The sequence below is a fragment of the Sapajus apella genome, unplaced genomic scaffold (genome assembly GCF_009761245.1).
Source record: "Sapajus apella isolate SASKATOON/1434 unplaced genomic scaffold, GSC_monkey_1.0 scaffold96, whole genome shotgun sequence".
Lineage (NCBI taxonomy): Eukaryota > Metazoa > Chordata > Mammalia > Primates > Cebidae > Sapajus > Sapajus apella.
In genome coordinates, this window is record NW_022437036.1 from 5652136 (window position 1) to 5676813 (window position 24678).

The window sequence follows — 24678 nt, forward strand, 5'->3', positions numbered from 1 at the left end:
GATCGAAGACTGGGCATTTGCTTAAGTGGGGAAGATCTAGAAAACAAGGTTTATTTTTAGGAAGGGGCAACTTAAGCATGTTTGTCAGCACAAGGAAGGAATCAAGTACAAGAGAAATGTGAGACAGCAGTAATAGGCTAATGATGTGAAATGCTGTGAAGTGATGGGAAAGAAATGGGGTAAAGAACACACACCTAAGAGGTAGTCCTGGCCCTCTAAAAGAGAAGAGGAGGTTTCTACAAGAGGGAAAAGTAACGTATCACGTAGCCAATAACAACATGCTGTGACAAGTGTGGGAGCCAAAGGAACAGGCACAATGTGAGTGAAGAATGTCAGCAAAGTGACCTTGAAGAAGTGAAGCCCCTGCTGAGCCTCCAAGGTAAGCAGTGGAAAGTAGGGAAACAAACAAGAGGAAAAGGAATCAACCAATTTTTAGTGGTGGAAACAGCTAAATGCTGTTACTTTATGACTACACACAAGGTAAGTCATGATACAGAGTATGCCAAAGCCTCATGGCCAAGGAGAACTAAAAGGCTGGAACACAAACATGAGGAAAGACGCTGCTGGAAAGATGGGCAGGGCAATGTGGGGAGTGCATCAAGTATAAATCATTTTCCAGGTTTTGTTAGAGAATTTAAACTTAATTTTTGGCAACAGGGAGACATTTAATGATTGTAAGCAAGCAAGAGATATGCTCAGATTTGCATCTTTGAAAGCCACATCAGGGTGGAAAGAGAGGACTCAGACAGGAAGACCAGTTAAGAGGCTATTACAGTTGTGGGAGAAAATGGGGCAGCCACCACAGACGAATGGGGAGGAAGGGACAAAATTGATTCACAGGCTCTCTGAGTTGGTCAAATGCATGAATGTAGGTACCATTCAATGAGACAGTAAGAAGGGGAGGTTTGGAGGAAAAAAAGTAAAGGTAGTATGGAGTTCAGCTTGGGTCAAACTGTATTTAAAGTGCCTGTGGCCTTTTATATGGGCTTGGGTCAAGCCTGGGTTCATACATAAGTGATGTTAGAAGCTAAGGGTACTGGTAAAACAGCTACAAAAAGGGCAGAAGGGAAGATAGGGACAGAGCAAATTTGAGAGAAACAGAGGAAGGTGAGGGAGAGAAGGTGAACCTGTAACCCTGAGCATTACTAACAGGACTCCGTGATGAGTAGGCAGAATCGGCCACATGGGCAGAAGAAAAGCAGAGAGAGCAACTAGGGAGGTCAAGAGAAGAGTGTCAATGAGCAGGATGATAACAGGGGTCAGATGGTAGGGAGAGCACACATATGGTGAAGAGTGAACATGCAACAGGAGATGGAGTGATGAAGCAATGATTGAGCTCCTGGGCAGTGACTAGGAATGCACAGAAAGAAAAAAAGACAGGAAACTATGCTTTCCAGAAGCTTACCATAAGAAAGAGAGTGAAAGGAGTAACTAGATAGGGCAAAAAGGACTGACAACACAGTTTTTCTTCTTTAAAGGTGGAAGAGGCCGGGCGCGGTGGCTCAAGCCTGTAATCCCAGCACTTTGGGAGGCCGAGGCGGGTGGATCACGAGGTCAAGAGATCGAGACCATCCTGGTCAACATGGTGAAACCCCGTCTCTACTAAAAATACAAAAAATTAGCTGGGCATGGTGGCGCGTGCCTGTAATCCCAGCTACTCAGGAGGCTGAGGCAGGAGAATTGCCTGAACCCAGGAGGCGGAGGTTGCGGTGAGCCGAGATCGCGCCATTGCACTCCAGCCTGGGTAACAAGAGTGAAACTCTGTCTCAAAAAAAAAAAAAAAGGTGGAAGAGACAATACTCAGATGTTTAACAAAGATGACTAATGGTCAAGCACTATTCTCAGTGAGTGCTAGGTATGTAAAGAAAGAATCTTGCTTTGAAAGAGAAAGGCAACGAAAGCATTCATTTAAAAAATAATAATAAATAAAAAGACCCAAATGAGCCAACCAAGTGTTCTCTGGACTTCACTAGATGGCTGCTCATGTTTCTTCCACCTTTTATCTTTCTCTGAGTGAGGTTAGAGGTGAACTATGCACTAAAATGGGATCTTCCTGCCCACAAATTACAGGAAAAGTTTTGATTGTGTGCATCTGCATATTCTCTCAAGAGTAAGCCATGGCTCTCCTTCATCCAATTAGTAAAGCACTGCCTGACTTTACAAAGGTCGAAAGCACAAATTTAGATTTTCAGAGGAGTCCATCAGGATATATTTATATGCCAACAAATCAATTCAACCAACAGAATGAGAATTCAAATAAGCCTCCACAGGGACAAACCTTTGGTTTTTCAGCATATTTCTCTTTATTATTGTGTATGCTTCTATTTCAAATAATCATAGCAAAACTGAAAAGATGACGAAGTCCAGGATTCTATCCCTTCTTTGGTGTACTAGGAAAAGAAAACGATAAGAATAGAAGCTAATCTATTAGTCACCACTCAGCAATATTAAAACAAAAACCTATAGGAGCTTACATTCTAGCAGGGGAGACCAAGCTGTAAGTAAATGAAGCACACAAAGAATAAAACAAAACATGAAAATGACATACAATTCGTACAATAAGAGGTGACGCAGAAAAAACTGGATCAGATTATCTCCAAGAATACTCAGGAAAGCTTAATAGAAGTAGTGAGCTTTCAAACAGGAACAAGAGGTTTCATTAATTAAATATTCAGGAGCCCATAGGTCCAAAGTACTGGTAGAGGTAGTGAGTTCAAGCCTCCTCACATGACAGAGGAGGAAACCAAAGCTAAGGTTAGCTAAGTGCCTCTAAGTGACAGCAAGGCTAGAAACCACAGACTCCCTCTGTAAAGCAAAGCACACAGGCTTGGGAGGCTGGAAGACCTGGGTACAAATTTACATTCTGCAAAGTCCTCTCCGCAAAGGCCTTCTGCAAAGACCTCTCATCTCTAAAATGGAGATGGTCATAACACTGACTTCTCGAGTGCATTCCACTCCATTTTTTCCCTTTTCCTACTATATTGTAAATGCTGAGTGATGGAACTAAAAGACTAGAATAGTACCCAGTTAACCCAGAAATGCATAGTTTGTATGATAGGTATCGAGGACATGAAAGACTTGGAGTCGAGAATGGGGGTGGTGGAAGGCAAGGTACAGTTGATAGTATTAGCATAGAATTTTCAATACTAATAAAGAAATAGCTCACAATAATTGATCGAGTTAAGATGGAAGTTCTTAGGGGAAACAAAATTTGTAGAAGGATTTGATTTTTTTTTTTTTTTTTTTTTTTAGACAGGGTCTCAACTCTCAGCATAGGCTGGAGTGTGGTGACGCAATTACAGCTCACTACAACCTCTGCCCTCCTGGGTTCAGGTGATTCTCATGCCTCAGCCTCCCGAGTAGCTGGGATTACAGGCATACACCACCAAGCCCAGCTAAGTTTTGTATTTTTAGTAGAGAGGGGTTTCACCATATTGACCAGGCTGGTCTCAAACTTCTGAGCTCAAGCAATCCACCTGCACTGGCCTCCCAAAGCTGAGATTACAGGCGTGAGCCACCGTAGCCAGCAAAAGATTAAAAGTCAGTGACAGTCATTCCAACATTCCAGAGCAACTGCGCTTTAAGTAAGAGTGCCAACAAGACAATTACTAGACTACAATTATAATAAGGCACCTTTCCTTTATTATTTATTTATTTATTTATTTGAGATGGAGTTTCGCTCTTGTTTCCTAGGCTGAACTGCAATGACACGATCTTGGCTCACTGCAACCCCCACCTCCCCAGTTCAAGCGATTCTCCTGCCTCAGCCTCCCAAGTAGCTGGGATTACAGGCATGCGCCACCATGCCCAGCTAATTTTGTATTTTTAGTAGAGATGGGGTTTTACTATGTTGGTCAGGCTTGTCCCGAACTGTTGGCCTCAGGTGATCCACCCACTTCAGCTCCCAAAGTGCTGGGATTACAGGTATGAGCCACTGTGCCCTGCCTTTTCCTTTATTTTTCCATCTCATTTCTCTTTCAAGCCTCTTTCTCTATTCTCACTCCTCCTCTCAATTCGCACTCCTCATCTCATCTTCCTAACATAATAAATAAGAAAGCCAAGGGCAGTCACACAGCCAGCATAATGATAACCAAAAAAAAAAAAAGGCCTTTGCAATCAGACATCTTGGTTCAAATCCCAGTTCCAACCCTCAGTCAGGTTCATAACTTGGGTTAATAACTTCGGGATCGTAACTGTACCCACTTCCTAGGCTTGCATTAAGAATTAAATAAATGATACCTTCCAGAGAGTGAAATAAATAAATGAGCACTTAGAAAAATGGTAAGCAGACAGTGTAAGCTCACCAAGTCACATATCTCAAATGCCACCTTCCCTGTGAGACTGAACACCCAAAGCAGAATTAACACAGCTTCTTCTAAGCTCCCCACAGGGACAGACCATAAATATCTTTTCCCCATTTTCCCTCCTTGTCCCCCAATACCTAGAGGATTGAAACCTTGAGGGGTAGGCCTTTCTCCCACGTCCCCAATGCAACCCAGTGCCTGGCCCACAGGGAGCTTTCAGTATGTGATAATAGAACCAAATCTCAATCAAAGTAACGTTCAATTCCCCCAGAAGGAGTCATCTGTCTATAAAGAAAATTAAACCAATTTTAATTTGCATGATCGAAAAGGATGTGTGAAGGGCAGAAACCGAAAATATCTCTAATTCGGACAATCATCTATTATGTACAGGCAATCCCTGACTAATTTGAGATTTTTTTTCGATTTTAAATGGTGTAAAACCATCACAATTTTGACATATTTTGAATTTTGATCTTTTCCCAGGCTAGTAATGCAGTACATGAGATATTCAATACTTTATCATAAAATACGCTTTGTGTTAGATGACTTTGTCTAACTGGAGGCTAACGTAAGGGTTCTGAGCATGTTTAAGGCAGATAAAACTATGAGGCTGGGTATGTTAAGGTGTATTTAATGTTTTCAACTTAATATATTTTCATCTGACAATGGGTTTATGAGGATATAACTCCACTGTAAGTTGAGGAGCATCTGTGCGAGATCATTTCATCCACACATTTCTAAATCCTTTCTGATCCAATTCATATGCCTGGTATATCACCGTCTTGGAGAACAATGATTTCCCAAAGTATACATCATTCACAGTAAAACAGCACTTTTTAATCACCTTAAGTTTACCTCTTTCAACAGTTGAGAGAAGTCTCTAGTTTATTAACTCACCCTTATTTGTTTCTCTGTCCAAGGCAATGGCTGGTCAGGAGCATGCAGAACTAAAGGCTTTGTAGCACTACTTATACAGTTTAAGAGGGCACTGCTAAAGATCATTTTAGACATTCCTATCTTAATAAATGCCCTTTACAACTTCTTGAATTCCCACTCTACAAACCTGCAAGCCTATGAAATCTCTACCACACACAAGCTTTGCCCTGCCTTCCAAAGACTAAATAGCAGAATGACAAATTACTCACAAGTTAACGCTTTCTAAATATTTAGAATCATGAAACCACCGGAATCTGATATAAAAGTGAATATCCACAAGATAAATCAAAGCATGCTTTGGAGTCATCTGTCTGAATTTTTTTAAAGTATGGAAAGAAACCCCCTAAAAATTTCACAGAGAATAACTCTTAATGAATTAACGTTCTTCAGAAATTGTCCTGACAGCTATTAATACTTCATTAATAGTTTTTAATTCTCTGCCTCCCTCTCTCAAGAATGAACCCCTTTGTAAGTTAACTCTAATGAGCTGATAGTGGTATAAGGGAAAGTACAAGGGTTGGCCTGTGCCGCCATTTACTATTGCAGCCTCAACCAGGGGAAAGTTATCTAGCAATAAGTCATTTCATAGAATTGTGACACAGATTAAACCGTAAGACAAATACAGAAAAGCACCTCTTAGTTCCTAAACTGTGTGGCCTGTCTTCTGGAATCAAAGCATTTATCCTCTGGAAATGTTTGCTCTTTCTTTACCTTCTCTTTACACTCATATCACAAAAGGTATGTCAGCCACTGCTTTTAACTCCAGACCCAACCCAATGGGGTGTTGGGGGGCATTTCACCACTCACAAATATGACCACTCTCAGGTCCTTAGGTTCCATTTTCAATTCCCCTCTATTCTCTGAGCACCCTTCAGCCTTTCAAGACAACCCAAGGAATTAAGAGCTCTAAATCGCATCACAAGGAAGTAATTCAAATCTAGGTAAATGGTCTAGGGGTACCTCCCACTGTCTTAAAGCACAAGCTAAAAGACGAAAAAAACTGCGGTCTCAATCTACCCCCAAAACATTTATTGCCCTAGCCCCCACTTCCCAGATGGGCAAAGGCTGAAGGAGCCTACTGAAATGCCAACAGTGTAGTAATTCAAACACATTACAGGTATCAGTAGAATGTGCCCCACCGGCAACACAAGATAGGCACACACACAAACCAAAAGCTTTGTTTTTAACACAATCCTCAGTACAAAGAGATCACTTGACACAGATAAAAATTCTAACATGCTATCCAAAGGTCGACATTAGCCCTTCGGAAAGGATAAAGGAAAACTCCAAGAAAGCATTTCTATATCTTTACAGTTGTGCGCAATTAATTTTTAAAAAGTTATTAAAACAAAGCATTCCAAGGTTTTCTCATAGGACTTTGCCATTTTCTCAACTGCTTTCCCAGCCCAAAACCCCTATACAAGGGGATAAAAACCCTAGAGCACCATAAGACATTGTTTGTAGACATCAAAAGCTTGTTAAAAGGATGCACTTTACATTTTGAAAAACATTCTAGAGATATTACTTTACCACACTGGGATGTTTGTTTTTTACATAATCCTCAAATGACTGTCAAATTTAGTAACTGTTTCCATAACAAAGCTCTTTAAACAACTCTTCCTTGTGTAAAGCCAGTTGCCCAGGTCCATCGGGTAAAATCTTCAAAGAATGCATACACCCACTGAGCAAGGCCAAAACAATCCTGGATATGTCATGCTGATAACAGCCTGAAAGGGGCTTAAAATGATAGAAAAAACAAGGAAGCAAGTCTGGAAACCATAACGCAACTTTGTTTTTAACACAATTCTCAGTGCAAAGTAACTGGACAAAAGGTTTTTATTTTATTAAAGACATTCCACGACAACCTTGTCTTGACTAATGAAACTCAGCACTCTTTGCGTTCATTTTTCTTGTCATCTCATTGAAAGCTGTGCTCATTTGTCCCAAATCATGGTCATCCTTTAGACAACAAATTTTTCAAAAAAAGGGGGATATATGAGACACTCTTGGAGATAATTATTTATGTAAAAATTCAAGTTTTCATTCTACAAATCAAGCCTAGGGGTAGTATTTGAGTGATAACCAATATAATATACTCCCTTGACTCCTCCCCTAATTTTCAACTACTTAATAACGCAGGGTCAAAGTTCTCAGTATTTTGCTTGCAGCATCTGAAGGAAACATGCATACAATTCTAATAAATAAAAGATAGTGTTAATGTTTAAGAGTCCAGCTTTTTAATAAGCATCAATTCAAACTAATTATTTTAATAAATCCACACTTGGATGAAAAGCTCCCAGGTAATTACGAAGATAACTGTGATCTTCATAATTACTTACAACCCCTCACAGTAAGAAAACATCATTGCTTTACAAATATAAGCATATGGTCAAAACTATACATTTTCTCCCCTAAGGAATTAACTATGAAGAAAAGGGAGTGAATAGGTGAATAAAAGAAAGTTAACTTCTAGTCCACATTCTTCTCCCAGGAACAAGATATCAGAAGTAAATGGTACTATCTATGAAGATTTAAGTTTGACTCAAGTTTAGTAAGTTTAATGCCATTTTTGATAAGCAAGTTACTTAAAAACTAAATAAAGATAATTCAGGATAGATCTAAACCACTACCATGAAGAATCTTCAGCACATGGCTGAGATTTGTTGTGCCATAAAACACAGTCTGCTCTACGTGATCATGAAATGTTAAGAAAATCAGCGCTGCCGGGCGCGGTGGCTCACGCCTGTAATCCCAGCACTTTGGGAGGCCGAGGCGGGTGGATCACGAGGTCAACAGATCGAGACCATCCTGGTCAACACGGTGAAACCCCGTCTCTACTAAAACTACAAAAAATTAGCTGGGCATGGTGGTGCGTGCCTGTAATCCCAGCTACTCAGGAGGCTGAGGCAGGAGAATTGCCTGAACCCAGGAGGCGGAGGTTGTGGTGAGCCGAGATCGCGCCATTGCACTCCAGCCTGGGTAATAAGAGCAAAACTCCGTCTCCAAAAAAAAAAAAAAAAAAAAAAAAAAAAAGAAAATCAGCACTATGTTAAAGCTAAAGAATTAACATTGTACTTAGCATCTGAAAGATAATTACTGCAGGGAATGAACTACATCCACAGGGTCTGAGATTTTTTAATTTCCTATACAATCTTAAATTACACATCAACTTGAAGGGCTGAACTCAAGATTCTAAGCCAGCTTTTCCTACACAAAAAACAAACAACAAACAAAAACAGCATCCTAAAATGACCATTTAGAGTGTCTAAGTTTCTATTTTCTCCCAAAAGTGGTACTCAACTACACTAATTCATTGGTATCCTCCTACCTGATATCCCTACTCACTAACGGCGGGACTATCTAAGGCTTCTTGAAGGCCATTGGTTCAGTCAAGGAATAAAGCAAAAGTAAATGCGTCCACAGTAACTTTAAACCTCAACTTAGTGAGGATGGATGTTCAACAGACCATTTCCATGTGACAGTATCATTGGTAGGGGAATTGGCTAGGATATAAAGAAGGATCTAGAGTCTTCAACAACGACCAAAAAATATATAAGACATACTATTTACCACAGATGGACTCTCATGGAAAAGGAGGGAGAAGAGAAAGAAAAAGAGATGTATATCAAATGCCTTGAAAGTAACTCATTTGGAAAGCTCTTTTTGAGCTGGACAACAAGTGGGATCTCAGAACGAGGAGATGGCAAGTAAAGAATTAGGCCTTGGAAAAACTGAGATCAACAGAAAGAGTGACGATTTTAAAAAACTCCTATGACTTAGTGAAAAAGACAAAAAGAAATACAAAAGAAAACACATACTTAGGCTGAGTGCAGTGGCTCATGCCTATAATCCCAGTACTTTGGGAGGCTGAGGCGGAAGGATTGCTTGAGGCCAGGAATTCAAGACCAGCCTGGGCAACATGGCAAGACTTCACCTCTACAAAAAAATCTAAAAATTAGCCAGGAATGGTGGCACTTGTAGTCCTAGCTACTTGGGAGGCTGAAGCAGGAAGATCACTTGAGCCCAGGAGTTTGAGGCCACAGTGAGCTATGATGGCACCACTGCCCTCCAGCCTGGGTGACAGAGCAAGTCTCTGCCAAAAAACAAAACATTTACTCTCTCAGAAAGATACCCCTAGTCTGAAACAGCGTAATGTTCACTACCCAGAACTATTTCATGAAAATCAACCTTAAGTCTAGGTAAATCCTCCTGTGTCATGCTTCTTTCGGGAAGCCACCAGACTTTCTCCTTTTGATAGTTACGATGCAGCACAGTACTTCCTATAAAGCTGCATAAGGTCATATAAATTTGCGTTCTCTTTTTCTTCTGAAACCTCCTTAAATTTAAAATACCACACAAAATTCCCAAGATTAAAGACTCTGACAATATACAATACCATGAGATCATCTTAGGCTGCATTTAAAAGATAATTTTTTCCTTTGAATGGGCATTTTAGTTATTACCTTCTTAAGTTAGCTCAGAGGTTCATCTAGGTGAACTACCAGAAATCAGCATCATCATCCTGAGTAAGCTGGAAGAAACCAGTTAAATGTGGCAGTTCTCATCCTGAAACGAACTATCTCTAAGTCAGGGTATTGAGTTTCTATTGATTGTATTGTCGTAGCATTCAGCTTAAACAGAACACCTCATGATGGCATTTATGAACACTCACAGATGTCTCTTCTAACATTATGAGCCAGTGGCCTTCAACAATTTGGTACCACTTCTCTTGAACCACTTTCCCGGGCAAAATATCCAGTGACTCTGGCCAACCCAGGGCCAGAGCAATCACTCTTCTCTGCTACACCTTTCAGGTAAAGAAGTAATGAAACCACTTAAGTGGTTAAGTGGTTGTCTAAATACAACTACAAATCTCTGTATAGTACTATGCACTTACAAAGCCACTAACAGCCATGTTATTTCTTTTAAACACTTTCTACAGGAGGCAAGGTGGACATGAGCATTATCCCCATTGACCAAGGACTAACCCCAGGCTTTTAAGAGTGAAGTGGCCTAAGGTCACACATCTTTTAGTAAAAGAACAAAATCTTGAATTTTCTCCAAATGAATGCCTCTTTCCCTAATATCCTATTAGACAACAGAGTTTGTACTAGGATTTGGGGTTTCAGGGAGTTAATGCAAGGAAGAACTGCTCAAGAAGAATCAACATAATTGTAACTTGGATACTGGCTGCATCTTTGCATAAAGGGACTGAGAAGATCTGACTCTTGTCTACTTACCAGCCTTGTCTCCCATCTTACCAGGCAACCACAAAAAATGTTCTTTGTTGCTGTCATTCAGAACTACTAGTGGTGGCCAGGCACGATGGCTCATGCCTGTAATCCCAGCACTTTGGGAGGCCAAGGAGGGCAGATCACTTGAGGTCCGGAGGTCGAGACCAGCCTGGCCAACATGGTGAAACCCAGTCTCTACTAAAAATACAAAATTTAGCCAGGTGTGGTGGCACAGGCCTGTATGTAATCCCAGACTCAAGAGGCTGAGGCAGGAGAATCACACTTGAACCTGGGAGGCAGAGGCTGCAGCTTGGGTGAGAGTGAGACCTCTATCTCAAAAAAAAAAAAAAAGAACTACTAGTGGCATCCCAAAGGAGCCCAGTCAAGTGTTTGTGCCCCTGTGCATGCAATTTCCTCGGCCTGAAACGTTCCCCCACCCTTTCCTTCTTTGAGCCTTTTTCTACTTCACCTTTTTAACTGAGCTCAAATGACACCTCTTTCAGAAGCTGACCTCAATGCTCCCAGAGTACTCCTGATTATCCTACATCATTGACCTGTCCTGGCTGTTATTCTTATCTGCCCCCATTCCCTAAAGTACTGGGAGGATGTTGAGGGGAAAATGGGAGAGTACAACTGATATGACTTGGCTTCTCCTGGTATCTGACACACAGATCAGGTATTCACTGAATGTTTCTGGACTAAGTGAATGAACACCCCAATTCACCGGAGAAGCCAGAACTTCAGACAACTCAAGTGGAAACCATGGCTCACCACATTCACTTTAGCTACCTGGACTTGCTGTCCAGTCTGGCTTCTCCAGAAAGCCAGGAGAACATCACGAAAGCTCAAGTACTATCCAGGAATTATGATCCAGGTTTTTGTGGGGTTGTTTTTTTCATGTCAGTTGGAAAACCTTTGGTTCTCTATAAATTCAGAGTTATTTCACATTGCTCACATGGAAGGCAAAGTAACAGCCACAGTTCTGGAGTATTTCCCAGAGATCAGATAGCATAATGGTTAAGAGCGTGAACTCTGACATCGGGGTTCAAATGCACCATTTGCCAACTGGCTAACTTTGGGTAAGTTACCCTACACTACTTCTCAACAGGACATAGAAACTGGAGAGTCTCCGGCCATTCACTCATTCATAACTACCAATTGAGCATCTACTGTGAGCCCAGTGCTAGCGATACAGTGGTAACCTTAACTTCCGATCTAAAATACACTTTCATGGAGTCAGACTTTTCCATTTCCTACACAGCACTTAGCACTATCTGCAATGATTTTGTGTGCTGGTTTTTCTGCCCTCGTCGGAAGGTAAGTTCTACTAGAGTAGAGGCCTTGTCTGTCTTGTTCATCCATCACCTACCTCCCCAGTGCCTTCCACATTACTGGATACACACAAAAAAGAAGGAATGAGCAAGTCAGACAAAAACATTTTGCCTCGTGGTCCTGGTGAAGGTAGGAAAAAAAACCAAAAACAACAACATAGAAAACATAAAGGCACAAATGACAAAAGTAACAGTGTCTGGGAGAAACCAAGGTCGCGGCTTCCCACTAACGCAGGTGTTGCTCCAGGCAGCTCTGGTAAGAAAAAGGATCCCAGCACCCCGGCAGCCTCCCTCAGCAGCACCCAGGAGACAGCATGAGGGAGGCAGTGAAAGTAAAGTGGGTTCGATCCCATCGGAAGTCCTGAGGAAGTTCATTTGTTGGCTCAACAGGTATTTACTAAGCATCTAATGTGTGCTAGGTAAACAGTGGCGAACTGACAAGAGCCTGTCCTCATGGAGTTTCCTTTCTAGTGTTGAAACAGTGATTCTGGGCATGAGAAGTGCCGTGCTGACCACGAAACTGGGTGATGGAATGGGGAACGACAGCAGGTGTGTACGGTGGACTGGCTGGTCACCGCAGGCCTCTCTGAGCAGGTGACATCTCAGCTAAGCCCTGAGGTCCACACTGTCACAGAGCACGGGAAGAACCTTCCAGGCAACGGCAGCGGCGGAGGCTCACACTACAGAAGACCACAAACTTGTCAGTAAGTTACAAGGCAATGTGACAAGTGCCTCGAAGGCAGGTCCCGGGAAGCTGAGGGTCGGGGAGGCGGCGCAAGCCCCGGCTCTGGCACCAGTCCTCTCGGCCGTCTCAGGTCGCGGCAGCTCCAGGCAGATCTGGGGCGCGCCGCGAGCGCCAAGGCCCGGCCGGGCCCCGCCGCCCCCCGCGACAGCGCCGTCAGGGTGGGGACGAGGGCCGACGTCACCCGCCGCGCCCGACTCAGTCCCTTCAGCACTGGGGCGGGGGCCGTGGGCCAGAAGGTGGCGGCCTCCGGGGCTTACCTCGGAATTTGAGCTCGTGCTGCGGCTCGAGGCTCAGGACCTGCTCCACCTTCGCCATGTTCCTCAGCGGCGGAGCACCTTTGGCGGGGAGACCTCTGAGAGGTCACCGGGGAGGGAAGCGTTAATGCTGCGCCCGCTTTTAGTTTTACAAAAAGGCGGGGGCCAGTCGGGGCACGGGAGGGGTCGCCGACAGGGTGCGCGCGCGGAGCGGGGGGGTCAGCCTACGCGGTGCAGGCGCAGGGGCGGAGGGCGAGGGCGAGGCCGCGGTGCCCGGCGAGCTGACGGCACGCACGCACGCCCGCACGCACGCACGCAGAGACGTACACACGCACGCACGCAGCGGGCTGGCCCGCTCGGGCGGCGGGAAGCTGCGCCCTGCGCTGCCGGCTCTAGGGGCGGGGTCGAAAGCTGCGCGCGTGGAGCCCCTCCCGGGACAGTGCGCAGGCGCGGCAGGAGCCACAGGGGCAGGACTGTGAAGAAGCAAGGGGCGGGGCTTCGCGCAGCTCAGGAGGCGGGGTCTGTAGTCCAGCTATGATGACAGCCACGGCGAAAACTATTAAGGGACCAATGGGGGCTAGTCTCGTGTTAAATGCTTTATTCAATAATAACAACTAGTAAGAATAAACTTCCACTTTTCTCTTGCTTATGTAGTGCCAGGCACTGTTAGAGACTTTGAATAATAGTGAAAATACTTAGTATAAACATGATGTTTATGAGTGAGTGATATGTGCCAGGTACTGTGACATCTTGTAAATAATAATTATTTAATAATTATATTAATAATTAACCACTTATTACCTTTTTATGTTGTGCCACTCCGCTGAATGCTTTCAATAACAACAGTAAGTACAATAAATACAAGCTACTCTACATTAAATGTTTACTATGCAACTGGCACTGTGCTGAATTATTTACTAATAAATTCGATTTGTTTATGCAACAAATATTTAGAAATACAATGATCAGAAAAGCTAACCTGATTCCAACCCTCTTACAATAGCCTAGTGAAGAGACATCTGTTGAATACGTAACCACACAAGTAAGTTAAATAATTAAAAATTGCTGGGAAATCCAGATCTGCCTGACATAAAAGTGGACGCTCTACATCAGGATTACCATTTAAATTGTATTTCATTATTATTATGTATGCTGTGGAAGTAAAATAGGTGTTCTTAATAGTCTCCTATACATACCTATAGAGGTGAAACAAACATGGCAAATTGCTAACAATGGCTGACTACTTCACAGGCGTATGGTTTTCTTGTACTGTTCCTCCCACTTTTCTGTATACTCGAAATGTGTCATGACAAAAAGATTTCTTAAAAGAATAATCTTTGTATTTTACATGGAGCATTTAGTCCATTTACATTTATTATATTTACTAATATATCTGGAATTATTTCTACCATCTTATTTTGTTATTTCTATTTGTCCTGCCTATTTTTTTTTCTTTCCTTTCTTGCTTCTCTAGGGCTTGTTTTTATTCTCGTCCTGATTTTCTTCACCTATATACTGTATTTCTAATGTTTTAGTGGTTACTTCAAAATTTTGGACATGCGTCCTTATCTTGTGAAACTCCAATATCTTTAAATATTTTTAAAAATGTCTTTACCCTGTTTCCTTAAAATATAAGAACTTTGGAGTACTTTAATCATGCATCCCCTAAATTATATGCCTTAATGTAGTGTATGTTGTTTAATCTTTTCCATTATAACCCAAGGAGACATTACTAAATTGCTTTATACAGTCAACATTAGTTTAGATTCAGCCGTACAGTTACCATTTTTCTTCATCTTTTTTCTTGCATCTCAGCTTTCACAAATAGGATCACTCTCCTTTTGCCTGAAGTAAATCCTTTAAATTTTACTTTTTGAAGTTTTGTTGGTGCAAACCCTCTCAGTTTCTGATCATCTGCAAGTGCATTCATTTTTGCCTTTGTTCTTTTTATTTTTTATCTTTGGGGTTTTTTTTTTTTTTTTTTTAGAGATGAGGCCTTGCTCTGTTGCCCAGGCTGGAGTGCAGTGGCATGATCACGTCTCACTGCAGCCTACATCACCCAGACTGAAGCAGTCCTTCCACCTCAGACTCCCGTGTAGCTGGGACTACAGGCGTGCACCACCACACCTGGCTAATTTTTTTATCTTCTGTAAAGGTCTCACTATGTTGCCCAGGCTGGTCTCCAACTCCTGGGCTCAAGTAATCCCCCTGCCTCAGCCTCCAAAGTGCTAGGATTACAGGCATGAGCCACTGCACCTGGCCTTGCCCGTGTTCTTGAAAGATGTTTTGGCTAGCTTGCTGGAATGAAAGCTGTCCTCTCTCAGCACAGTGACAATGCTACCCACTGTTTGCCTGCTCCCCCTCATTCCGCAGGAGTCCAGTGACAATCTTAAATCATTCCTTCATAGGTGTATTGATCTTTTCCCTCTCTTCTCATGTTCTGCAGTTTTACCATGCTGTATCTTTTTTTTTTTTTTTCTGAGATGGAGTCTTGTTCTGTCCCCCAGTCTGGAGTGCTGTGGCGCCATGTCAACTCACTGCAACCTCCGCCTCCCATGTTCAAGCGATTCTCCTACCTCGGCCTCCCAAGTAGCTGGGATTACAGGCACACACCACCATGCCCGGCTAATTTTTGTGTTTTTAATAGAGACAGGGTTTCGCCATGTTGGCCAGGCTCATCTCAAACTCCTGATCTCAGGTGATCCACCCGCCTCAGCCTCCCAAAGTGCTGGGATTACAGGCGTTAGTCACCACACCTGGCTCATGCTGTATCTATTTATTTATCCTGCCTTGAATTCTTTGGGCTTTCTGAATTTGATGATTTGTGTCTTTCATTATTCTTGAAAACTCTCAGACAATACCTTTTTTTCAATTTAATTTTACTTTTTTATTGTGGTAAGATACGCATAACGTAAAATTTACTATCTATCGTTTTTAAGTATATTGGTATTAAGAACATTCCTACTGTTGTTCAACCATCACCATCATTCATCTCTAGGACTCCTTTCATCCTGCAAAACTAGAACTCTGTGACCCTTAAACAGTAATTCCTCATGCTCCCTCTCCGAAGCCCCTGGCCACCACCATTCTGTGTTCTACCTCTATGAATTTGACTAGTCTAGGTACTTCGTGTAAATAGAATCATACAATATTTGTCCTTTTGTGACTGGCTTATTTCGCCTAGCATAAAGTCCCCAAGTTTCATCCATGTTGTATCATATGTGACAATATCTCTTTTAAATGTTGTCACAGATGGGTATAGTGGTTCATGCCTGTAGTCCCAGCTCTTTGGGAGGCCAAGGCGGGCAGAACGCTTGAATACAGGGGTTCAAGACTAGCTTGGGCAACATGGGTGGGAAAGATGGGGTGAAACCCATCTCTACAAAAAATGCAAAAAATACGTATATATATATATATCCACACATGGTGGTGCATGCCTGTAGTCCCAGTTACTCAGAAGGCTGAGGTGGGAGGATGACTTGAGCCCGGGAGGTCAAGGCTGCAGTCAGCTATGATTATACCACTGCACTCCATCCTGGGGTGACAGAGTAAGATCCTTTCCCAAAAAAAGGGAAAAAAAAAAAAGGATAAATGTTATTTTAACCTCATTCTCTCACCCTTTACATCTTGTAGTTTGATCAGTAGTTATTCAGCTAATATTTTTCAGGCTATAGGTTGTTTTCTAACAGTAACTTATAAAATCAATGTAGTAGATGCTTACCAGTGTAGAGAAAGAAAGAGAATAGAATATATTGGAGTGTATTGTGTTATGTCATGAAACTTTTGTTTTAGTTGTATTTATTAACACACACATATTGTAGAGTGAGTCACAAGTAAAATACACTTATTACTGTGGATTGTGAAAGAGAAAGAGAGAAGTCTCATACCCTTCTTCATGTCTCTTAACCTCTCTGTCATATCTTAATGTGTCATCTTTATGTTCCACGTTCTGGATATTTCTTTTATTTTTTTATTTTTTATTTTTTTTAAATGGGATTTCACCGTGTTGGTCAGGCTGGTCTTGAACTCCCAACCTCAGGTGATCTGCTTGCCTTGGCCTCCAAAGTGCTTGGATTACAGGCATAAGCCACCACGCCTGGCCCATTCTGGATATTTCTTCAGAAATTTCTACCAGTCACTAATTATCTCTTAGGCTGCTGATAAAGCTTTTTCAGGAGTTTATCACTTTGTTTATTAAGTCTATAAGTTCTATTGTGTTCTTTTACATATCCAAGTAGTTATACTTACAGGTTGTGTTTTTTCCTTTTTTTTCTTTGAGACAGGGCCTCCCTCTGTCACCCAGGCTGGAGTGCAGTGCTGTAATACTGGCTCACTGCAGCCTCTATCTCCTGGGCTCAAGCCATCCTCCCACCTCAGCCTCCCGAGTAGCTGAGACTACAGGCACGCCACCACACCCGGCTAATGTTTGCATGTTTTGTAGAGATGGGGTTTCACTATATTGCCCAGGCTGGTGTTGAGCTCCTGAGTTTATACAATCCGCTCGCCTCGGCCTCCCAAAGTACTGAGACTAAAGGCATAAGTCATTGCTCCTGGCCGCATTTATAGGTTTTTAACACTGGTTCCAAGCTCCTCTGCCCTCCCCAAGGGAATGGTGCCATGGGAGCTTTAGAGTTGGTTTCTTCTGCCAGCTCACTTTGGTAAGGGGAAGCCCATGTTCCTATCACTGTGGCCGCTGTGTAAATAAGCTCACTGAGCAAGCAATAGCACAGCTATAGGAAAGGCTTACTGTCATCTACAGAACGTGCCAGCTTGTCCACTCGATCAGTAGAGTGGCTGCTGCAGTAGATGCCCTTGGGTGGGCATTCACATGAGACACCATTGTCTTCACACCCATCCGAAGAGGTACTGTATCCACCACCTCCTCCCAGACCTCCTCACCAGACATCCACATCTGCTCTCTCCGTCCCTGATCATCCACTGCCCAGGGACCCGTGTACCTCTGTGCTCTTGGTCATTTCTCAGCCACACAAAGTATACAGCTGAACACACTGCTTGGGGTTCTGCTAAATGCATGAATTCTTTTATGTTATAATCCTGCAGCCCACCCAATTAAAGCTGGAGTATAATTTTCAGCAAGGTCAAAAATCTACAACTAGGCTGAGCACACGGTGGCTCACGCCTGTAATCCCAGCACTGTGGGAGGCTGAGGCAGGTGTATCACTTAAGGTTGGGAGTTCAAGACCAGCCTGACCAATCTGGAGAAAACCTGTCTCTACTCAAAACACAAAATTAGCTGGGCATAGTGGCACATGCCTTTAATCCCAGCTACTTGGGAGGCAGAGGTTGCAGAGAGCCAAGATTGTGCCAATGCACGCTAGCCTGGGCAGCAAGAGCGAAACTTGGTCTCAAAAAAAAAAAAAAAGAAAACTACAACTACAAGAAATAAAGGATTATTTTAGGGCTCTGTAGACCATCTCTGGTTCTCTGTGAGTTAAGCTGAGAGTTTAGAGATCAGAGCGTGTCCTTTCCTTTCCATAATAGCTCCAGTGAACTCAGAAACAGCTATCTCAACCCATGGTCTGGAAGTCATCACTACCCTGTAAGTGTGGCAGTCCCGTGGCTCCTCATACACTTACTTCAGTGGGAACGTTATCACAATCATATGGTATTAGTAGTGATGTCAGTACGAGCCATTGATTACTTGTAATCACTGGTGTATGGTAAACTGGCTCTCTCAGGAGGAAATAATATCTATCGTTTTTGAAGATTCCTTTTATTTCCTTTTCTTTCTTTTTTTTTTTGCTTGTTTGTTTGTTTGGTTGGTTGGTTTTATTTTTTTTGCGACAGGGTCACACTCTGTCGCCCAGGACAGAGTGCAGTGATACAATCATAGCGCACTATAACCTTGAACTCTCAGCTTCCCAACATGCTGGGATTACAGCTGTGAGCCACCATGCCTACCCAGGCTTTGCAGACTTCTGTGGTATAAACACTCCACCATGACTGATTTTAGGCTGCCAAGGGTTTGTCACTGAACGCAGAGTTGAAAAGAGGCAAGTATGACTGGCTCTCACTAGCTGGTATTCAGCATCCCTACACTTGTATTCCGTATTTCATTGGCACTGCATTTAAGCATGAGGATGTGGCCAATCCAATCCCCAAATCCCTTCTTCAAGGGTCTGTTTCCTGGGACCACTCTTGGTACCAAGTGCTGTGTCCGTCAAGGTCCAGCAAGGAAAGCAGAAATTACACCAGTGGTTCTCACCAAGATAATTTAGTATAAGGAAATGGTTAAATAGGTAATGGAGAACCATCAAAGCCAAAAGAGAAAGACACTGAGGGATCGCAGGGTAGTTACTGCAGGAAACAACTATATTCCTCGGGTTGAGGGGACATAGGGAAGATGCTGAGGTTACGGGACCCCAGGAACTTAGAGGGAGGGCTTCATGGAGGTGGCCACAGACTCCTGAGGAGGGAGCACTGGCTGGCCAGGGCTGGGGCCTTCAAGGGGACACACTGAGGCTGCTTCTGGGACTGTCAAAACAAAGTGGAGAGTGGAACAACTACTGCCTTCAGGTGAAAGGTCACTGCTGAAGCCACCCTGTCAGGAACAAGAGCAGGACAGGAAAGACTGGCCCCTTCTCCTCTCATCTGATTCCAAGTTTTCCTTGAGTGCCGCTCCCAGTGGAGCCTGAGAGAAAATCCACTGACTGAGGAGAAATGACGTGTCCAGAGACTCGGCCCCCGTAGGTCAGAGCAGGCTGTAGAGGGTTAATTTGGAGCTGAGAGACAGCAGCTTCATAGCTACCAGTCCCTCTTTCATTTCTTTAAACGTAGTAAACACACTGATTTTTTTTTTAAGATTCAAGTCAAAATGGTTTTATTGTCATTCACATGTTTAATAGAAAAAGAAATGCAGCAAATGGCTCAGGGCTGTATTAAAAAAACCTCAGGTGTTTGCAGGTTGGCTTGCTTACATCTGGGAGCAGAACTGTCCCCACATCAGGCACAGCAGCTGCCCTTCTCCAACGCCCCTTTGCAGAGGCAGCCCTGGGCACGGTTGGCACAGCCCACGGGGCGGCAGGAACAGCAGCTCTTCTTGCATGAGGTCCTTTGCACGCTGCTGTTGCAGGAGCTGGCGCATGAGCAGGAGTCACCAGTGGCGCAGGAGCAGTTGGGGTCCATTTCGAGCCACGGTGAGGCTGGAGATGTGAGACCATGGGGCATGTGGAAGGCATGCTGACACAGTGATTTTTATAGTCTGTTCGGTGCCTGACGTGTGTGCAGTTCTGATGGTATTGTTTCCACTGGCGTTGGCTCAGCGTGGCCTGTTTGCTTATTTGTTTTATAAACTTTGGCCTTATCTGTGAGAATTCTTGGAGGCCGAGCATTTCAGTCACCTCCAAAACTTAGTGGCCCAAACATCAACAACGATTTAATGATTCCCACTCACACTTGGGGGACTTGACTGGGCTCTGCTGGTGTTGCTCACTCAGAGCCTCTCATGTGGCTGTAGTAAAACAGGAGCTGGGCCTGTGCAGGAAGTTTAGGGCCAGCTACAAAGTTAAAGGGCATAGTTCCTAAGTCACTGTCCCTCTGAAACCGACTGCAAGTTTGTTGGTGTCTTCAAACCACCCTCCAGTTTGATAATTCACTGGAAGGACCCTCAGAACTCACTGAAAGCTGGTGTACTCACAGTTACGGTTTATTACAGGGAAAGTGTACCGATCAAATCAGCCAAGGGAAGAAGAACACAGGGCAGAGGCCTCCAACTGTGGAGCTTCTGTCATCCGCCCCCACGGAGTCAGGATGTGATATGGTTTGGCTCTGTGTTTCCACCCAAATCTCACCTTGAATTGTAATAATCCCGACGCGTCGTGGGAGGGAGCCGGTGGGAGGTAATTGAATCCTGGGAGTGGGTTTTTCCCGTGCTGGCCTCATGATAGTGAGTAAGTCTCACGAGATCTGATGGTTTTACAAAGGGAAGTTCCCCTGCACAGGCTCTCTTGCCTGCTGCCATGTAAGACATGCCTTTGTTCTTCCCTCATCTTCTGCCATGACTGTGAGACCTCCCTAGCTATCTGGGACTGTGAGGCATCCCCAGCCATGTAGAACTGTGAGTCCATTAAACCTCTTTCATTTATAAATTACCCAGTCCCAGGTATGTCTTTATTAACAGCGTGAAAACAAACTAATACAGTATGTGTGACTCTTAGTGTCAGTGTGTAACGAAGTGCATGGAGTATTACTATGGAGGCTTGCCTGAGCTTCAGTAACCACAGTTTTTACTAAAGCGCTATTATGTAGGTATGATTGATTGATTACTCACATGACTGATTTCAGTCTCCAGGTCAACTGATATCCCATGATCCCGAGCCCGCACCCTAAGCCACGCTGTTACTCTTTGGTAGCCCCTTGCTGTCTGGCCAGCCCCCACCCCAAATCACATTGTTATGGTTATCTGGCATGACACTGGCTATCAAATGAACACTCCTATCACTCAGAATATTCTGAGGACCCAGAGATTACTTCCAAAACACCGGGACAAAGGCCAGATCTGTCTGGGTAAGGCCAAATTCTTCATTATCCAGGCGGGAATCACCGAAAGGCTTGCATGCTCACAGGTCTGGTGCCTGGCTGGAACACCTGGGACTCTGTGGTCATTTCTCTATGACTTACATGTTTTATCCCTGTGCTGTCTCTCCAGATCAAGGCTGCAGGTAGCAGGACTTTTTACACAGCAGCTCAGGGCTTGCAAGCTAGTGTCAGAGAGAGGGAGGGAGAGAGAGAAAGAGAAAGAGTCCCAGATGGAGGCTGTATCACCTTTTCTAACCTAGCCTCAGAAGTCATGTGGGGTTACTTGCTCACTGCATTTTATCCTTTGAGGCAGTCAAGAGGCCTGTCCAGGTTGAAAGGGTGGGGATGGAAACTCTGCCTCCTGGTGGGGTATGCCAAATTTCTAGGAGAACACATCGTGTAGGAAATATCATTGCAACCACCTGCAGAATATACAGTCAGCCACACCTGGGCTGAAGGTGGCTCCTCCACAAAGAATTTGCCTTTGCCTTGTCTTATTCCAGGCAGAAGTGGGGGGTGGGCACTGACCAGGGTGGCTTTCAGGTCTCAGTTTAAGATTTTTAGACTGGCTGGGTGCGGTGGCTCACACCTGTAATCCTAGCACTTTGGAAGGCTGAGACAGGCGGATCACAAGGTCAGGAGTTTGAGACTAGCCTGACCAACATGTTGAAACCCCGTCTCTACTAAAAATGCAAAAAATTAGCCAGGCATGGTTGCACACGCCTGTGATCCCAGCTACTCTGGTGGCTGAGGCAGGAGAATTGCTTGAATCCAGGAGACGGAGGTTGCAGTGAGCTGAGACCTTGCACTACACTGCAGCCTGGGTGACAAACCGAGATTTTGTCTCAAAAAAAAAAAAAAGATTTTAGACCACCCAGGTAGTATGAATTTGGGCTATAAACCTTTAGGAAGGTGACCCTGTGCTCATGATTCTTAGAAGAATTGGCCTTTTCTCCTCGCTGAGTGCCTCCACCTGACATTTTTCCTTTAGGGCTGGGGCAGTGTTTTGGGCTCATTGTACACTGAAGGATCCTGCTAGACTTCCCAACTTGGGTGGGCTCTGAGCTTTGTCTTTTGTCCTATAAAACCCAAAGTACTGAGAAAATGAAAGCACTTGTTCACAGGATTCCACAGGCTTCCACAGTTCGCCAGTACAAAAACCAGCTTCAGGACTCAGCTTATCCCCAAGGGCTTAATCTTCCCTTCACTGATTGATTGGCTTCAGAACACTCTTTGTGCTGGCTCATCAATGCATTTAAAATGTTTTATCCAGCATGTGAGTTGTTTGGATGGAAAGGGTCACTCAGCATGTCTAATCCTCCATGTTGCCGGAAACAGAAGTCGCCAGAGTTTTTATGTTAAAAATACTTCATTGCATCCAGGCCTCAGATGTTAGTTTCTCATACCATTTCCCCAGAAATGGAAACCAGGACTTTTTGGAAATATGGATGATTCTTGTCCTGGAGTGGGGAATATTTGAGGTGTACTTGGAATATCTTGAATGGGTAGAAAGTAAGGAAGTGCTGAAAAAAATAAAACTATGGTAACATGTCACCAACTGGAGACACCAACAGGAAGAGCTCCCGATTGCCAAAGCCGTGACAATTTGAACAAAAATAAACAACATAGTATTGGATTGTAACTCAAAGTAGAAAATAGTCTGGGTACAGTGGCTCACACCTGTAATCCCAACACTTTGAGAGGTCAAGGCAGGAGGATCGCTTGAGCTCAGAAGTTCAAAACCAGCCTGGGTAATATAACAAGACTTTGTCTCGGCTGGGCGCAGTGGCTCACACCTGTAATCCCAGCACTGTGAGAGGCCGAGACAGGCAGATCACCTGAGATCAGAAGTTTGAGACCAGCCTGGCCAACATGGCAAAAAATTAGCCAGGCATGGTGGCACACACCTCCAGGTTGTATTCTCAACCTGGACAGGCCTTTTTGTATTCTACAGAAAATTAGCCAGACATGGTGGTGCACGCCGGTAATCCCAGCTTCTTGGGAGATGGAGGTAGGAGAATCGCTTGAACCCGGGAGGCGGAGGTTGCAGTGAGCTGAGATCATGCCACTGTACTCCAGCCTGGGAGACAGAGTGAAACTCCATAACAAAAAAAAAAAAAGAAAAAATGGCTACTGACCCCAAGAAAATAATAATAAAAAAAAAAAGGAGAGAGACTTTGTCTCTACAAAAATAAATAAATCAAAGTAGAAAATAAATATCCTTGAGTCTATAATGACATAAATAAATGACTGAATAATAAACTGAGTAGAAGAGTTGTAAATAATTGATGTTAGATATATCCTCCCTCTAGGACATGGAACATAACTTCCACCCCTTAACTGAGGGCTATACTTAGTGGCTTTCTTCCAAAGAGTACAGGATGAAAGTGCAGGGAAAAGTAACTTTAATAGTGAAGACCCAATAGTGGGAAGCCATTGGTGAGCCATGTGATCAATGTCAGCATCATCATTGATAAGTTCTGCTGATAGTAGGTTTTCTTGATATAATGTGATGAGACATGTGTTTCACCTTTGCAGTCTTCACCCCCAAAGCCCACCACCCCAGTCTAATCATAAGAAAAACATCAGAAAATCTTAAACTGAAGAACATTCTAGAAAACACCTGGCTAGTACCTCTAGAGGGCAAGGTCATTAAAAACAAGGAAAGTGTCAGAAGTTGTCACAGCTCAGAGGAGCCCAAGGTGACATGACAAGTAAATGTAAGTTGGTCTCCAGAAACAAAGAAAGGCCATTAGAGGAAAAGCAAGGAAATCTGCATGAAATATGGAGTTAACAATAACATATTCATCATATTAACAATGGTTCATTAGTCGTGACAAATGTATCACACTAACGTATGTTAAGAATAGGGGAAATTGGGTGTTGTGTATATGGAAACACTTTTTATTATCTTTGTAGCTTTTATGTAACTCCAAAAGTATTCTAAGTAAAGAAAAAAAAACCCGCTATTCTAAAATTAAAACTTGTTTAAAATTTTAAAAATTGAATTTCCAACCTCCTATGTTGGTGTTCTCTGTAGGGCAAGCTGTGATTGCTGCTGTCTGGCACTCAGACCCTTTGCTCAACCAGAACACACAATGCTGAACTGTGTTGAGGAAATGAGTGACTTCGTTGTCATCCTCTTCATCCCATTTCCTCCTTTGGAAACACTGCCACCTCTGGCTGTCCAAGTCCCGGATCCTTCATGGCCTCACTCACTTACTCATCACTCTCTTTTTCTCTTCAATGCATTCATTCCTTCAGGTTTTTAATAAAATTTGCAATCAGATTTTAATGGAATTTATCTATTTATCTTTTTTTTTTTTTTTTTTTTTG

At 43.4% G+C, this 24678-nt stretch overlaps 2 protein-coding genes across 3 annotated transcripts in view; both read right to left on the minus strand.

The window, feature by feature from the left end:
• VAPB (VAMP associated protein B and C) overlaps positions 1-13203 on the minus strand; it is a 53540-nt gene extending 40337 nt beyond the window's left edge. Inside the window, exon 1 of one of the 2 annotated variants that reach the window (XM_032257193.1) lies at positions 12808-13203. In XM_032257193.1, the coding sequence (XP_032113084.1) occupies positions 12808-12865 (58 nt within the window). In that variant the 5' untranslated portion in view covers positions 12866-13203. The remainder of the gene's footprint in view (positions 1-12807) is intronic. The other variant, XM_032257194.1, reaches the window with a different exon arrangement.
• Positions 13204-19628: 6425 nt separating this feature from the next.
• On the minus strand, positions 19629-19969 carry LOC116535796 (metallothionein-I, hippocampal-like). The gene has a single exon (XM_032257200.1). It carries the CDS (start codon positions 19948-19950, stop codon positions 19768-19770), a length of 183 nt encoding a protein of 60 aa, XP_032113091.1. The 5' UTR covers positions 19951-19969; the 3' UTR covers positions 19629-19767.
• Positions 19970-24678: the final 4709 nt, after the last annotated feature.

Excerpts from the sequence above, each read along its gene's own strand:
- LOC116535796 (XM_032257200.1), bottom strand. The coding sequence starts at position 19,950 with ATGGACCCCAACTGCTCCTGCGCCACTGGTGACTCCTGCTCATGCGCC.